Source organism: Desmodus rotundus, chromosome 3 (assembly GCF_022682495.2).
Source record: "Desmodus rotundus isolate HL8 chromosome 3, HLdesRot8A.1, whole genome shotgun sequence".
Classification (NCBI taxonomy): Eukaryota; Metazoa; Chordata; class Mammalia; order Chiroptera; family Phyllostomidae; genus Desmodus; species Desmodus rotundus.
In genome coordinates this window covers 77327363-77345846 of record NC_071389.1, presented here as the reverse complement: position 1 = coordinate 77345846, position 18484 = coordinate 77327363, and the positions used below count along the sequence as shown (strand labels likewise).

The following is an 18484-nucleotide window of genomic DNA, read 5'->3' as shown; positions in this document are numbered from 1 at the left end:
TTGTGTGCCTTTTCTCCCCATCCCTCCTCCCCCACCCAGCTGAACCGCCCTCCCTCCCCCATCCCCACCTTCCCCTTTGATTTTGTCCATGTGTCCTTTATAGTAGTTCCTGTAATCCCCTCTCCTCACTGTCCCCTCCCCACTCCCCCCTGCCCATTGTTAGATTGTTCTTAACTTCAATGTCTCTGGTTATATTTTGTTTGCTTTTTTCTTCTATTTATTATGTTCCAGTTAAAGGTGAGATCATATGGTATTTGTCCCTCACCGTCTGGCTTATTTCACTTAACATAATGCTCTCCAGTTCCATCCATGCTGTTGCAAAGGGTATAAGCTCCTTCTTTCTCTCTGCTGCGTAGAATTCCATTGTGTAAATGTACCACAGTTTTTGGATCCACTCGTTTAAAAAAATAAAAAATATAAAATAATAAGCAAGAAAGCAAATCTAAGATTCATGTTCATCTAATTTAAATAATAGGAGGTTGGGCTAAATTTTGTAAAAGAAAAAATTAAGCATGGACAGAGAACTTCGAAAACATTAAACAACATGATAGTATTTTGTTGTTAGTGTATCAAACCGGCCCCCATTATGAGTGAGTTAAAATGGTAGAAGCAATGGGAATTTTCCATTTTAACTCTTAACAGGCTTGAAATCAGTAATAAAATACAGAATTGTATTGACAAAAACAAATTTTCTTCCTTTTATAAACTAAAAACTTAAAAATTTTCCTTTAAATAATTATAAGCACATATGTGCAATATATCCTGAATATTCTATATTGAATTTTAATTTAATGATCATAAATCTAATTTCCCTGTCACAGCCTGCTCATTACCTATTACAAAACAAGTAGCATATATGAGTGAATTTGGTACCCTAACTTAGAATGCAGGTACATAAAACACTAGCAGGCCTCCATGGACACAAATACACCTTCATAAGAAGCTCAGATCTCACCATTTTACTCACTGTAACAACAGCATATGTCTCATTTAGTGATCAGTGGGAAAGATCGGTGGAATTTTATCATGAAACACCATTTGGGAATGCCCGACAGCTGTGCAGGAAAGAGCTTCACAAATCTTTGTGAGAAGACTGCCCCAGAGGAAGGGCGATTCTGTTTGGAATTTTTCTTTGTGCCACTTGTTTCAAATACATATTATATGTAGTGAAACCACTGATATATGAAAATGAAGGAGCACCCCAAAACTAATAATTTCACACTTAATGAGTACTTCTCTAACAAAAATAATTAGCCTCAAGAAACAAAGAATATTCTTTGACTACAAATCCATAGGTCACAGAGGCCAGGTACTAAAGACCACAAGATTCTTTAAATGCTGACATCACTGCTTTACCTAATAAGGTAATACAGTAAGGATGATATGATAATAAGTGAATTACCTTGCAAAGCCATTACAAAACAAATTAAATCATTTAGTATACCATAAGATATCTAAATGTGCTTCTTGAAAGTCTAGTCTCAAAAAGTAACCTGGACAATAAAATAATCTTTTTCCTGAAACACTGAGAGCTGTGACAGTCTCCCTTTGAAAGAGCTGGATGCTCTTTCAAAGTTTGTACAGACAGAAGCAAAACAGTAAGATATCGGATTAGGTCATATTTTTTAAAACGCTACAAATTCATTATATGTCATTTTCTTAAAAATTTTTTTTTTCTTTCATTGATTCGAGAGAGAGGGAGGGAGGGAGGAAGAGAGGGAGAGAAACATCAGTGTGAGAGAGAAACATCAATCAATTGCCTCCTGCACATGCTCCAACTGGGGACTGAACCCACAACCCAGGCCTGTGCCCTGAATGACTGGGAATTGAACTTGCAACCTCTCAGTCTACAGAATGACACCCAATCAAGTCATACTGGCAAGGGCTGGCTGTCATTTTCTTATAGCACTTTGTTTTCTAAGAACCAACAGATTCTGTTCTAGATGAAGGTAATAGCCTTTTTAAAGTAGGTCACAAAAAATAAACTAAGCAATAAAGAAAATTCAGACAAGCCCTTGATATTTTAACTTCAATAAAGAAATAGGATTAGACTACCCTCTAGTGGAAGTTTAAGAAAATTCAATAAATACTTTTCAAACATTTTAGTAGTTTTAGGGTGAAACACGCACAATGGTAATTACACAGATTAGAAAGTATACAGAATCTGGATGACAACATTCCCTTATTCTTATGCATTGTCTTTCAATGAACACAGGACTACATTGTTCATCTCATCACATTTCACGCTGTGGTTTTGCATTCTAAACTATTTTGCTGGGCAAGCTAAATTGCGTAACATCCAACCAAACCCTGTGTCAAAGAACAATGGATTTGTGACACCTGATATGTACAGGGCACTGAGCTGAGTGCTTTACATCTGTCATTCAACCCTACAAATACCCTATGATGCAGGTACTCTCATCCTCATTCTGCAGATGAAGAACCTAAGGCTTGGTGCAGGTAAAAAATACCTGCACAGCATCTCAGAAAGGAAGTTGTGTAGCTAGGGTCCAAATCTAGATCTTTGAGTTAGTTCATAGCCCTTATTTTCCATTTCCCAGCACACCTTTTTCTTTTTTTAAAAAAATGGTAAGATTTACCAGCAATTATCCATTACACAGGCTTTTGTAAGCTGGATGGATCACATCCCATTAATAAAAAACAAACATGGATAGATTATCCATTCTTACTTAATTCCTTAGGAATTAAGTAATTAGGTATTATACTCAAACCACAGGATAATGCAGCTAAGCATTCATCAAAGGTTCCAACTGCTCACATCATATAAAGCCTTTACTCTTTAATAAGAGCAGACCCTCTAGAAAACAGAACAAGAATAAATGAGTTAAGTAGCCTAGTAAATAGAGAGACTGATTGGATATGATATTAGATACAACAGTGAAAAGGTAAAAAGTTCAAAGAAGTTAAGGGAATCCTGTGACTAAACATAGGTCAGTTACTATTTTCTCCTAAGTTACTTTTATTTTTTATTATTGCTTGACTATTTAGGCCTTGTGATATATCAAGGTATTCAGGTGATGATAAGAGATATTTTTGAGGCTACCAAAACCAAAATAATTTAGTATTTGAGCAAATATTTAAAACACTAAATGCTTCTAATACCTAAGAATGATATATAAATTCACTAAAATGAATTCATAAAATACATTAATGATATGGATATACAACCTGTCCCACCAAATTTGGCTTCAAAATATTTTCCTCCTGTAAAGGATATGAGCACTAATTTTAAGATGCTTAAGTTGCTTATCTAAAAGTCACATTTTCAAAACACCTCCCTATGAGCTTATTCTAGGTCAACAAATACTAGGGCTCTTGAATTCCAGTTCTGACTTGTTGTCTTCTACAGTCAGTCAATCATTACTAAATAAGTATCAGGCAAATAACAGCAATAGATTAAAACACAAAGGTAGCAGTATTTCAAATGCTAATAATATTCAGATTGGCAGTAAATATAAAACACAACCGTCTAGATTTAAAGAAAACTGAATTAACTCTCCAAAAAGAGCTCTGGATAGGTTAGACATGGACTAGAAAAAAATATGATCTAAATTATTTAGGAGTGATTATCTGTCCGTAATGGTGGTTTAGAGAATCCTTTAGCTTTAATTTGCCATTGGTGGTTGATGTCCTCAGATTAACAAAGAGAATTCAAGTGAGCATTTGGGAAGCCCACCCCCTTCATTTAAGACATGATGTAGTTTCTAAAAAGGAAACACACGTATCACTAAATATCAAACTTTTCCAGGTTATTAGAATCATAATTGAGAATGAAAATATATTATGTTCTATTTTAAGAAAGAAGTATATAAACTGCATTTCCTAAGCAGAAATAACTACGAAAATAATTAGAATCATGGCACACTTCATTTAATCAAAAGAGTGGTATCAAACAAAAAACATCTCTAAACAGAATTTACTCTAACCTGGAAAAAAAAAAAGGGATGGGGTTATCATAGAAGAACATCTCTTCAAAGAAATATACAATCAATGAAAAGCAAGCAACTCAAAAGCAAGAAACACCAGCTTTAAAAAAAGTGGCTAAAAAGAAAATTCAAAGTATCTTGGAAGCTATTTTTCCACCAAGCCTTCTCAAAGTCTTGACTGAGAAGGATCATGCCTGTACCCACAAGAGGGAAAAAGATGCAGAGGACAACAACAGGGATTTCACATTTCTCTTAAGACCTAGGATATCTATTCTGTGCCCCACTTTCAGAAACAACAAATCACCAACATAAGAAAAAATTGTAACAGCCAGGGCTTTATGAGTACAGTTTCTGAGACCTACTGACAGATGTAATCGCCCACTGGGACATCATCATTGGGGTTAGGATCCCAGATCCCTATCTTAATGTGACCCAGAACAAGTCACAACCTCTTCCAAGCTTTACTTTCCTTGCCTATAAGGTAGAATAATAAAACTATTTTGTAGGGTTCTTAGGAAGATTAAAATATTTGTAAAGCACATAATGATCTGTGAAATATAGCAGGTATTATATTAGCTACTGTTATCAGTAACAGCATTCTAAATACCATTCAGGTAACTTTTTTGCACAGAAAAAAAATGCTTTAGGATTTGCTAATTTCTTGTTTTGCAAATTATTTTTGTCTCGCTTTTTTAAAAAAGTGATACTGAAACACAGGAAGAGATGATAGTCACAGAAGGTATTCTTACCTTCTTACCCATAAGACTGGATCAGGTTATTAGTTCACGTTTATTTCCTATGCAGATAGCTCCTAACCCTTACTTCACTAAGACCTCAAGCTTTGTTAGAAAATAGTAAGCCATAATATTATTCTAAGATGTGGCACTGTCAAACACAAAAGTTAATTTTCTAAATATAAACACAAGAAATAAAGAATATCAGCATAATTCATCACAATTAAAAAAACACCAAAAAATTATAAACTTCTACAAGGTATAAATTTAGTCAAACAGGTACCCACATTTAACTGGATTTGTTTCATCTCTTTTCAGTTTGAAGCGAAAAAAAGCATACTAGTTTTAAAAGCACAAACTTTCAGCGTATATACTAGAATCAGGACAAAATCACCCTAGTCCCTTTTATTTTCTTTATGTATACTTTTAAATAGAGATTAAATGTCACAAAGACTACCCTAAGTCACTTTAAGAATAAAAAAAAAATTAAAATTGTGTTTTCTGAGCTGAACCGAGCCAGAAAAAGTTATTGGTATATTTTAGAAATCATGCCTACATTTTAAATCATTTTCTGTCTAATCATCAAACAGAATATGAACTTAACTCAAACTTACTACTTTCCAAAAAAATCCTGTTAACCAATAATTTAATGTATTCTTAGAAAGCTTTAAAATTATACCAAGTCCAATCCAAGAACATAAAACTTACTCAGATTTGCTGTCATGGACTCTAAATCCGCTATCAAACCTGGAAGCTGCTGCAGCTGCTCCTGTAACTCTACTAGGCTTGTCTTCTTTTTTTCCCAGTGTGCTGAAAGCATAACCACCTCGCTGTCCACCAGCTGCAACACAGAAGATGAAGGGTACAGTAAAACCAGACTTTAAGCACAAAGAAATCACAGTCAGCGTAATGAGAGCTGGTCATTGTTATCTTAAAAAACCCTGTATTGACTATGAGCGACAGGACACTCAAAAGAAGACTGTGGTTGTTTTCTTTCTTACAAAACAACCAAGTTAATATTCAGTACAGAAAATCTCAAATTACGGCTTGTCTCAGTGCATCTTAACCCAGAGAAGAGAGAGTTCAGAAATGACCTTAGAAATCACTTCTAAGTATACCCTGTTTTTAAGTAAACCCCGTATTTGAAAACCCAAATGTAGAAAAAAAACTACCACTGACAATTGAAAAGAAAACAAACAAAAACAACCCAAAACATAATTACTGGGTAATTATTTGCTTTACAAAAGAATTTCTTTGAACAAAAGAGTCCCCTACTGCATTTAGATTATACTATGATTCAATTTACATTTAACAGGAACACTTATTTCATAAAATAAATGGTACTTGTGTATGAAGAAATTATTGAGGCAACTGATCAATTCCAGAAAAAGGAAAAAAGTATGTTGACAACAAAGTAATTCAGATGTAAAGGATTCCTAATAGCAGGGTGGTGAGATGCCAGACTAGCCTAAAATAATTCTAAGTTTTTTCCCTGAAGATTGTGAAGAAAATGACAGACATCTGTTTCTCCCAGACAATTTTGTTTTGGTCTTAACATGATGGGAGGGGAAAGAGCCTAGAATAAAATTCAGAAGGAGCAAGGAGAGATCATCTTTTGAAAACATTACCAATGATAAGAAAGACTGAAAGATACCACACATTAGTACAATAAATACAAAGATGGAAAAATTCATTATATAACAGGAAAAAATGCATTGGAATTTATATTTAAATCAGAGTTTACAGTTAAGTTATAATTAAAAAAAAGATAATTTACACGTCCCAAGATTAAGAAAGATTAAGAGTCTCCACAAGTTGAAACACGAACACAAGTAATTCTCACTGAATTTCACTAAAAAGAGAACTTCGGAGGAATAAAAATATCAAACTTATCTGTAAAATTAGTTTTATGTAGTGCTAATCTGTTTCTACATTTTAATATTCTAGGACATTCACAAGACTGAAATAAAAGAGCTAAGCTACAATTAAGAGGTCAGAAAGCTGCCTTCCCCTTTCTGTCCCCATTTCCCACACCTCCCCATTGTTTTCCAGCCCACGATGGAGGGATAACTATCGTGGTTTCACATACAACCCTCACATACAACCCTCAACTGAGCCAGTGAGGTGACGCCAAACTTTATTCAAGTTGTGTTTCTCATTAATTTTGTATACTTAACAAAGCCTATTGCCTACCAGTTTCAAAATGATCCCTAAGAGTAGTTTTAAAAACACTGAGCAATCTTCACAGACTGTGATGCAATCCTCAGGAAGCTAAGACTTGAAACAAGGATCTGTATTAATAAAATTGATTTAAAATAATCAGTGAACTTCTACAGACCATCCACTCTCTGACAGGCACTGTTTTAGGCAATAGAGATACAATGGCGAACCAAGCAGGAAAAAAAAATCCTGCCCTCTTGGTGCTTATCTTCTGGTAGCAGGTCTCACCGATTCTCTATCTTCAGTATGAAATTCTAAAATAATTCCTATATCACAGGATTGATTTGAGGATAAATAATACATGTGTCCTGGTATATGCCATATCTTGTAAAAAGTCTGTTAAATCTTAGTTACTCTGGTTCATCAGGTTAATGACTTGAAAAACCTAGAATAAACAATTTTTTAGATATTAGCCATTTCTTACTGAAAATTAAAATGCAACACATAAATATTAAAACTTAACTGCAGTCTAGTTCAAGTCTTCTACAAAATTAAAAATTATATCCTAAGCATAGAATATAAGAAGTGTAAATAGAAAGAATATATCAGACTACACTAAAATAGTACTTTCACTTAAAAGAGTGGGAGGTTGAATGGTTTTTCAGAAATCATTATTAATAATTATGTAGTAATACTAAAACATTTTGAGCATTTTCTAGGTTCCAGGCCCCGTGCTAAGGAATTTACATGTATTATCTCATTTAAACCACATAACAACCTTATAACTAAGTATTATTACCATCTTCATTTTACAAAAAGGAACTGAGGCATAATGAAGCTAAATCACTTTTCCAAGGGCCACAGTGGAACTACATTCAATCCTGGGGACTTTTGACACTGAAATCCATACCCTTAAATCAATATTCTGGGGATTTTGCTCTAAGGGTACAAGGAAGGAAGAAGAAATGTGAGAAACTAGCAAAAGAAAGGGTTCTGCAAAACTGTACTTAAAATTTACTGAATATTAAGAAATGAGCTATCTCTAGAAGGCCAAGGTTTCTACGTGGCCCAAGTCAACGTTTCTGAGTAAATCCAGATTTAACACCAGGAAATTAAGTTTAAGGAGGAAGACAAACCTGTATTGCTTCATCCCAAAATTCCTTCTGGTGGACATTGAAATTAGAAGAAAGAAAAAAATAATAAAGCAGGGAACACTAATGATTTACAAAATAGCCAGGACCTTACTGTGTATAAAACCCGACGGTTCAGAGTTTGGGGAGTATGTTACTTCATTTGATTTCCACACTCATTTGTGAGGTTAGCAGGGTAAGTGGTGGTATGCCATTTTACAGAGGAGGACACTAAAACAGAGAGACTAATTTATATGAGCAAGGTCAAAATGTATTAGTACAGAAACTAAATTTCTAACACCCAGTTCAGGTCACCTTTTACAACAGTAGAGGAGGGCCACACTGGAGCGCAGAGTGAAGCATGTCTAACTTAACCAGCACGTACATCAAATTGTTACACAAAAAGGCAATCTTTACCTTAAGAGCTGAATTTGAAGGCAAGCAAGTATTTCACAATAGAATTTCCAAGCAAATAAAGCACTGTTATAACTAACTTTAAAAAGTTGCCTTCAGAGTCTAACCCCAAAGTCAATATTAACTATTTATTCATTTGTATATTGCTAAGGGAGAAAAAAACCAAAGAACTTGTAAAAACAAACAAACAAAAAAACTTGTAGGAAAAAAAAAAGCTTAGACAACAAAGTTACCATTGACCATAGCTGTTTGCTTTCTAAGATATTGTTCTGAATTTTAAAGACTATATAGTAAGGCTTAGCTTTAAATTAGGTTAAGTATAAAATAATTTGTCAAACAAGATTGAATTGCCTGTAAGCGTATTTGCCCTGGTAGGCTCAAACTGGTTAAACGCTACCACAGACACATGAGCATGGCCTGACAAAATAAACACGTTAGGTTTAACACAATATATATTAAAGATAGACATTTTAAATATTTACATATATCTCAACAGTACATTAGAGGGCTTTAAATTTTTTCATTTTTAAAGTTGAGTACTACATTTCTGGAGGTCCACAGAGGCACTATTTGATTAGATGTGGATCTTAAAATAACCAAGTATTCAACTATGAAAAAAATTTCCCCAAATAGCATAAATTCAACAACAGATCTTACAGGAAATTCTTTCTCCCATACTTATTTTATTATGAAATACTTCTTTCCACCAAAGGAATAGTTTTTGTTAAAGATCCTCTACAGCATATAGTCTTCATTGAATGCTGTTTGTGGGATTCATCCATGTTGATAAAGGTAGGTGTGGTAGTTCACTAATTTTCATGGCTGTATGGTATTTGATTTTATAAAGAATATTCTGTAGATTGACTTTGGGACTGTCTCAAGTTTCAATAGAACCTGCTACAACATCGTACAAATCTACACCTTTGTACAAATTCTGGTGCACACATGAAGTTTCACATGTGAGTTAGACATGTGTCCGAGGTACTGCTCTCCTCGTCCAGAGTGGCTCCACAGGACTTGGGGTAACCAGATTTCCCCCAGCCTAATCATCTCTGACTTTAAGTAGCCTTGTCTATATATTACATAGTAAATACATGCTATCATGCCAACATTACCAGCAAAATTGTGCACCATACCAATATTATCAGGGGAAAGCTTAGGACACAATACTCTGGAAAAATCCCTAGGAAGGGGAATTGTTTGAAAGATATAGGCAACTTCACTTCCACTTCTTGCCAACTCATTTTTTCTGATGTGATTGTGCCAATGGATTTACACTCCCTGGTTCTAGTTGGTATCTGCCAAGGGAAGAAACAAAACTGTCTTCTGCAAATAATAATTGTCTGCACAGAAACTCAAGGCTTAAATTTCTGATAATCTAAGGAGCATAAATCTGTGGTTTTAATTTGTATTTCCATAATTACTAATCAAGTTTGAACACGTTTTCTTCTGTAAAATGCCAGCCCCTATCTTTTACTTGCCTTTCTATTGGGTTACTGTCCTGTTTTTATTGGTTTTTAGGGCGTTGTTTATGTGTTCTGAACACCTGTCCTCAGTTCTGTGAATTGCTTAATATTTTCTTGGTGGTATTTGATAAATAGAAGCTTTGATAAAAATTATACATATTTGTATTCCTGGTTGGTGCTTTTATGCCTTAAGACATCTTTCTCTACCCTGAGGTCTTCTAGTATTTTCTGAAATAGGTATAGTTTTCCTTCTTACATTTAAGTATAATGGAACTAAAATCTGAACTAAGGTCTTCAATTACTTTTATTCAACATTATACTGGAGGTTTGACCCTGTGTAAAAAAGACAAGAAGAAATGAAAGTTGTATACATTGGAAGGGAAGAAACAAAACCTACCATCTACACAAAAGAATTACCACCCCCAAACACAAATTATAAGAACAAGAGGATTTAGCAACACATCAAATATTTAGCAAGGAAAAAATGGCAGGTTTTGGTAGGTACCAGGACAAAGATGTTATCTTCTATTAAAACCTTGCTAAATGTTTTACTCTGAATAGATACTTAATTTTACTAAATGTATTTTCTGCATATGATGATTACATATTTTTCTTCTTTAATGTGTTAACATGGTCAATTGCATTTAAAAGATTTTCTAATGCCAAACCAACCTTTTAATTCTTACATGAATCTGGTATACTTTGGGTTTTTTTTTTTAATGCATTGCTGAATTTTTTTTGCCAACACTGTCATGTAATCAAGAATGTCTTTGATGCAGAATGCCTTTGGTTTTTCAACTGGCATTCACAGAACACATACAAATCAATACAAAGTTTTAGCTAATATTCATATAGAAAACTTTATATTTAAGCTTGATACACATTTTATTATTATTTTTTAATCCTTAACTAAGAACATGTTTATTGATTTTAGAGAGACAGAGAAACATCCATTGGTGGGATCGAACCCACACCTAGGTAAATGCCCTGACCAGGAATCCAACCTACGACACACACAACCTTTTGGTGAACGGAAAGATGGTGCAAGCAACTGAGCCTCTGTGGGCAGCTTGATACACATTTCAAAACAATGTGTGAGAAGATTCTCAAATTACGTTTCAAGCACAACTGTTAGAACATCATAATCACACGACAGTATGAGGAGTACATCCATAAAGGACACACATGCCTTGCATGCTGCTAGTGTTGAGAAGCCACACTACTGTCCACAAAGCAACTGTGTGTTAATAACTGTACCAAGAGCTTGGTAATCAGAAAAGTTTTAAGCACCTTGCATCCTAATAGATTGCTACCCACTACACACAGACAGGAGACGCATTGCTAGTTCTAAATATACTAAGAAAGTTGGTTGAGGGTTTTGGGTTGACATGTAACATACTGTAACTTATCAAATTTAAAATATAAGAAATAGGTTCTTGGTTAGTGCTTGCACAGAACTTGAGTTTCAGAAATTGATTACTGAAGTTAAGTGGGAGATGATGCTATTTCTGTTCTTCATAGGTTACCCTTGAAATTCTGCCCTCCATATTTAACTTTAAATCTGAGGTTAGCCAATATCTATACATTCTCTGTAAATAATGCAAGGACTTTAGAATCCTTTAACTCTGATAACATGCCTACCAGAATACACGCTATTGTTATCCAGCACTTTTGTTCTATCATTTTTAATCCCACCAATTAGATAACTGATAAATATAGTTATTGTCTATTTAGATTTGTTTTTGGTTTTCCATTTCCTTTGTTCACTACTCCTTCCTATATCTCAGAGCTAGCTTCAAAATCATTTTAATTTATCCTGAAATACATTCTTTAGAAGTTTCTTTATTGAACAACCACTGATAGAAAACTTTTTATCTGAAAATGTCCACTTTGCCTTCATATTTGACAATAGTTTGAGAAGTCTGCTGTGAAACTCATTCATTTATAAGTAAGTTGCCTTCTCTCTTTAGTTGCTCTGAGCTCTTCTCCTTGCTTCTGTTGTTCTATATTTTCAATAGGGGCTATCTAGGTGTAGATAATTGTAGATAAAAATGCTTGCTTGTACTTTTTGCATCTAAGGGTTTACATATCTCATTTCTGGAAAATTCCCAGCCGTTTAACTTTTCCTACACTGTCTTTCCCTTATCCTTCCTTTCTAGAATGTTTATTAGCTATATTAAGATGGCCCATATGAAACTGTAATTTTACAGATAAAAACTGGTCCAATATTGATGATCTCAGTTGATTCAACCTAAAGACCTTCTCTATTAACTCCTCTTTCATACTTTCCAATTTATCTTAAGGATCCTTTTTAACTGACTTTATCTTCTACCTCACTATATTCTTTCGTCAACTATAAATTGCTGTTAACCACATCTTTCAGGATTTTTATTTTAATAACTTTTTAAAGTCATGTTTCATAGTCTTATTCTTTACTCAGTTTAATCCCTCTTTTATCTCTTTAAAAATAAATGGGACTACATCAAATTAACAAGCTTCTCTACGGCTAAAGAAAACATCAACAAAATAAAAAGGGTACTGACTATATGGAGAACAGATTTGCCAATGGTACCTTAGACAAGGGCTTGATCTCAAAAATATATGAAGAACTCCCAAGACTTCACACTGGAAAGACAAACAATCCAATGGAAAAATGGGCAAAGAACCTGAAGAGACACTTCTCCAACACATGAAAAAATGCTCAACATCATTAGCCATCAGAGAGTTGCAAATTAAAACCACAATGAGATACCACTTCACACCAGTCAGAATGGCCATCATTAACAAATCAACAAACAAGTGCAGGCGAGGCTGTGGAGAAAACAGCACCCTTGTGCACTGCTGGTGGGAATGCAGACTGCTGCAGCCACTGTGGAAAACAGTATGGAATTTCCTCAAAACAACTAAAGATGGAAATGCCTTTTGACCCAGCAATTCCACTGCTGGGATTATACCCTAAGAACCCTGAATTATCAATTCAAAACAACCTATGCACCCCAATGTTCATAGCACTATTATTTACAATAGTCAAGTGTGGGAAACAGCCTAAGTGCCCATCAGTAAATGAGTGGATCAAAAAAATCGTGGTACATTTACACAGTGGAATACTACACAGCAGGAAGAAAGGAGCTCCTACCCTTCACAACAGCATGGATGGAACTGGAGAGTATTATGCTAAGTGAAATAAGCCAGGCAGTGAAAGAAATACCATATGATCTCACTTACAAGGGGAACCCAATCAACAAAACAATGAACAGAACAGAACCAAAGACATAGAAATAAAGAACAATCTGACAGTGACCAGAGGGGAACAGCATACGGGGGAAAAAAGGGGAAGGGGCAACTCAAGGAACATGAATAGAAGACTCATGGGCATAGACAAAGGGGGACGGGGATTGGCTGTGGGAGTGGAAGGGGCAGGGGAGAGCAACGGGGGATAAGGCAGGACAACTGTAACTGAACAACAATAAAAAAAAGAAACATAGTGTCATACTAAAATCTTTGGGTTTATTCTGTTAGTAACAGTGAGAAATTAAATATATTAATAACATAAAAATACTTTGTATATATCTATTTAATAGTCTGTATCGAAGAATGCAATATCTAAAGTCCTCTGTAGCTCTAAATCTTACTGTGGTTCTAGTGACTCTCAAACTTTTGATAATATATTTGTGTTTGCTAATTTTTTTGGAGGTGGTGGTGAGAAATTAACCTGTAGTAATCTTGACAGGCCTGGGTTTACCAAATTTCATCCATGTGGAATTTCTGTTTGTATCTGATGGATGTCAAGGAACACAGTCATCTGTGGCCCTTTAATTTATTAATGTAGTGACAGGTTCCCTAACTGTGCAGGAAGTATAAATTAGAGCCCCACACGTATGGGAGGCCAAGACTATAGTAACAAATCCAAAAAGGAGACTACATTTATTCCAAGTTGCCATAAAGACAGGTTTCCTTTTTGCCTCCTTTTGCCAACAGGTATTTTTTTTCCCCTAGCATAACCTACCACTGAGGGAAGTAGCCATTTCGAAGATCTAAGAGCTTTATGCAAGAGTAAGATTCAGCTCCCCAAAGACAAGGTCTCCCACCCCCATAAATCTCTAAAGCTTTTGATTTACTACTTGACCCCAGCTTCCACGTTTCTCTTTTAGCCATTCTGACTTTAGTTCCCTTTTCTTTCTTTCTTTCTTTCTTTTTTTATTTTTTTTGGCACTTTAGAACCTCCCTCAACTTTTGTGAGCTTAATGCATTACAATTTTTAAAAAATCTATCCATCATTTAAGTGTTTTATATCCAGAGCTTTCCAAAGTACCTAGTCTACCTTTTGGCCAAAAACCTACACTCTCCACTTTTCAGTAATTTCTCACAGAAACACTAATGTTTAAAATTTCATATGTCTTACTCTGTTCTGTTACAATTATTGCAGCTTTACTAATTTAGGTAAATGGTAAAGAAAGTCAGTCTAAATTAATTTAAAGTCAGAATCACAAGCGTTTTTAGAAAGATGTAAACTTTACCATCAATAGCACAGAGTATTTGATCTTGGCTAATAAAGCTAGTAATTTAAATTACCAATCACTTTTACTCATTATACACTCTATACATAGGGCTAGAAAATAATTTTTCCTTCTAAGTGAATTAAGAATGAGCCCCTGAAGTTTTTATATTTATTTACTAAGGAAATTAGTGATTTTAAAAAATGTTTTATTTATTTTTTTAAATGATAGTGTCCCACAAGACCCTTCCAAACCTAGTTTTTTTTAATGTCTTTTTGAGTGTTTTAATTGTATTTTTTCATTACCTTTTAGTCACCTTATATCGCTCTCCCACCCTCACAATTGCACTATTGTCTATGTCCATGGGTCCCTTTTCCTTTTTGCTCAGTCCCTCCATCCCCTATCCCTGACCCCATGTCCTAGCTGTCATCTTGCTCTTGATCTATGAGTCTGTCTTTATTTTGCTTGTTCATTCAGTTTGTTCATCAGATTCCATGTGAGTGAAATGATGGTATTTGTCTTTCTCTGACTGGCTTATTTCACTTAGCATAATGTTCTCTGGGTCCATCCATGCTGTCAAAAAGGGTAAAATTTTCTTCTTTTTTATGGCTGAATAGTATTCCATTGTGTAAATGCACCATAGTTGTTTTATCCACTCATCTACTGAAGGACACTTGGACTGCTTCCATTATCTTGACAATTGTAAATAATGCTGCAATGAGTATAGGGGTGCTTACGTTCTTTTGAGTTAGTGTTTTAGGTTCCTTCAGATATATTCCCAGAAGTGGGATTGCTGGGTCAAAAGGCAGATCCATTTTTAAATTTTTTATATTATTATTATTTTTTTTTATTGTTATTTAATTACAGTTGTATGCCTTTTCTCCCCATCCCTTCACCCCACCCCAGGTGAACCCACTTCCCTCCCCCCTCTCCACCCTCCCCCTTGGATTTGTTCATGTGTCCTTTATAGTAGTTCCTGTAATCCTCTCTACCCACTGTCCCCGCCCCCACCCCCCACCCCCGCCCTTGCTATTGTTACATTGTTCTTAACTTCAATGTCTCTGGTTATATTTTGTTTGCTTTTTCCTTCTATTGCTTATGTTCCAGTTAAAGGTGAGATCATATGGTATTTGTCCCTCACTTCCTGGCTTATTTCACTTAGCATAATGCTCTCCAGTTTCATCCATGCTGTTGCAAAGGGTATAAGCTCCTTCTTTCTCTCTGCTGCGTAGAATTCCATTGTGTAAATATACCATAGTTTTTGGATCCACTCGTTTGCTGATGGGCACTTCGGTTGCTTCCAGTACTTGGCTATTGTAAATTGTGCTGCTATGAACATTGGGGTGCACAGATTCTTTTGGATTGGTGTTTCAGTGTTCTTAGGGTATAATCCCAGCAGCGGAATTACTGGGTCAAAGGGCAGTTCCATTTTTAGTTTTCTGAGGAAATTCCATATTGTTTTCCACAGTGGCCTCACCAGTCTGCATTCCCACCAACAGTGCACGAGGGTTCCCTTTTCTCCACATCCTCTCCAACATTTGTTTGTGGATTTGTTTATGTTGGCCATTCTGACTGGTGTGAGATGATACCTCATTGTGGTTTTAATTTGCATCTCTCTGATGGCTAGTGATGCTGAGCATCTTTTCATATGTCTCTGGGCCCTCTGTATGTCTTCCTTGGAGAAGTGTCTGTTCAAGTCCTTTGCCCATTTTTTAATTGGGTTGTTTGTCTTCCTGGAGTGGAGTCGTGTGAGTTCTTTATATATTTTGGAGATCAGGCCCTTGTCTGAGGTATCATTGGCAAATATGTTTTCCCATATTGTTGGTTCTCTTTGTAATTTGGTGCTGTTTTCTTTAGCCATGCAGAAGCTTTTTATTTTGATGAGGTCCCATTTGTTTATTCTTTCCTTTATGTCCCTTGTTTTAGGGGATGTGTCTGTGAGGATGTTGCTGCGTGGAATGTCTGAGATTTTCCTGCCAATGTTTTCCTCAAGGACTTTTATGGTGTTACGGCTTATATTTAAGTCTTTTATCCATCTTGAGTTTATTTTCGTGTATGGCGTAAGTTGGTGATCGAGTTTCATTTTTTTGCACGTAGCTGTCCAGATCTCCCAACACCATCTGTTGAAGAGACTGTTTTTGCTCCATTTTATGCTCCTGCCTCCTTTGTCAAATATTAATTGATCGTATAGATTTGAGTTTATTTCTGGGCTCTCTATTCTGTTCCATTGGTCTATGTGCCTGTTTTTATGCCAGTACCAGGCTGTTTTGATTACCGTGGCCTTGTAATACAGTTTGATATCAGGTATTGTGATACCTCCTGCTTTGTCCTTCTTTCTCAAAATTGCTGCTGCTATTCGAGGTCGTTTATGGTTCCATATGAATTTCTGCAATGTTTGTTCTATATCTGTGAAATATGTCATGGGTACTCTAATAGGGATTGCATTGAATCTATAAATTGCTTTGGGTAGTATGGCCATTTTGATGATGTTAATTCTTCCAATCCATGAACATGGTACATGCTTCCATTTGTTTGTATCTTCCTTAATTTCTTTCTTCAGTGTTGTGTAGTTTTCTGAGTACAGGTCTTTTACCTCCTTGGTTAGGTTTATTCCTAGGTACTTTATTTTTCTTGTTGCTATATCGAATGGGATTTTTTTCCTGATTTGTGTTTCTGCAGTTTCGTTGTTGGTGTACAGGAATGCCTTTGATTTCTGGGTATTGACCCTGTATCCAGCTATTTTGCCAAATTCATTTATTAGGTCGAGTAGTTTTTGAGTGGAGTCTATAGGGTTTTCCATGTACACTATCATGTCGTCTGCAAACAGTGACAGTTTCATTTCCTCCTTTCCAATTTGGATGCCTTTTATTGCTTTCTCTTGTCTGATTGCTGTGGCTAGGACTTCCAGTACTATGTTGAATAGGAGTGGTGAGAGAGGGCATCCTTGTCTTGTTCCTGATCTTAGTGGGAAAGCTCTAAGTTTTTGTCCATTGAATGTGATGTTGGCTGTAGGTCTCTCATATATGGCCTTTATTATGTTGAGGACTGCTCCCTTTATTCCCACTTTGCTGAGTGTTTTTATCAGAAATGGGTGCTGTATCTTATCGAACGCTTTTTCCGCATCTATTGATATGATCATGTGATTTTTGTCTTTGCTGTTGTTGATGTGATGTATTATGTTTATTGATTTGCGAATATTGTACCATCCTTGCATCCCTGGGATGAATCCCACTTGGTCATGGTGGATGATCTTTTTAATATATTGCTGGATGCGGTTTGCTAATATTTTGTTGAGAATTTTAGCGTCTATGTTCATCAGCGATATTGGCCTGAAGTTTTCTTTCTTTGTTGTGTCTTTATCTGGTTTTGGGATTAGGATGATGTTGGCTTCATAAAAAGAGTTTGGGAGTCTTCCATCAGTTTGGATTTTTTCGAATAGTCTGTGAAGGATAGGGGTTAGTTCTTCCTTAAATGCTTTGTAGAAATCTCCAGTGAAACCATCTGGTCCAGGGCTTTTGTGTGATGGGAGTTTCTTGATGACTGCTTCAATTTCCTTTGCTGATATTGGTCTGTTCAGGTTTTCTGCTTCTTCTTCAGTCAGTTTTGGAAGATTATATTTTTCTAGAAATGTGTCCATTTCATCTAGGTTTTCAAATTTCTTAGCATATAGGTCTTCATAGTAATTTCTTACGATCCTTTGTATTTCTGTGGTATCAGTTGTAATCTCTCCACTTTCATTTCTAATTCTGTTTATTTGGATCCTCTCTCTTTTCTTCTTGATAAGCCTACTTAAAGGCTTGTCGATTTTGTTTATCTTTTCAAAGAACCAGCTTCTGGATTCATTGATCCTTACAATTGTGCTTTTAGTCTCTATGTCATTTAGTTCTGCTCTGATCTTAGTTATTTCCTTCCTTCTGCTTGCTCTGGGCTGTCTTTGTTGTTGTTCCTCCAGTTCTTGTAGGCGTAGGGTTAGGTTGTTTGTGTGAACTGTTTCTAACTTCTTAAGGTAGGCCTGTATTGCTATGAACTTCCCTCTCAGGACTGCCTTTGCTGTGTCCCATAGGTTTTGGGTTGTTGTGAGTTCGTTTTCATTTGTTTCCAGGAAGTTTTTGATTTCTTCCCTAATCTCGTTCTTGA

At 35.5% G+C, this 18484-nt stretch overlaps 1 protein-coding gene across 2 annotated transcripts in view; it reads right to left on the bottom strand.

Moving 5' to 3' along the window:
* The window catches only part of DTNBP1 (dystrobrevin binding protein 1), a 182756-nt gene that overhangs the window by 124743 nt on the left and 39529 nt on the right, over positions 1-18484 (bottom strand). For both annotated transcript variants that reach the window (XM_024565377.3, XM_024565378.3), the window contains exon 5: positions 5390-5522. In XM_024565377.3, the coding sequence (XP_024421145.2) occupies positions 5390-5522 (133 nt within the window). The remainder of the gene's footprint in view (positions 1-5389; positions 5523-18484) is intronic.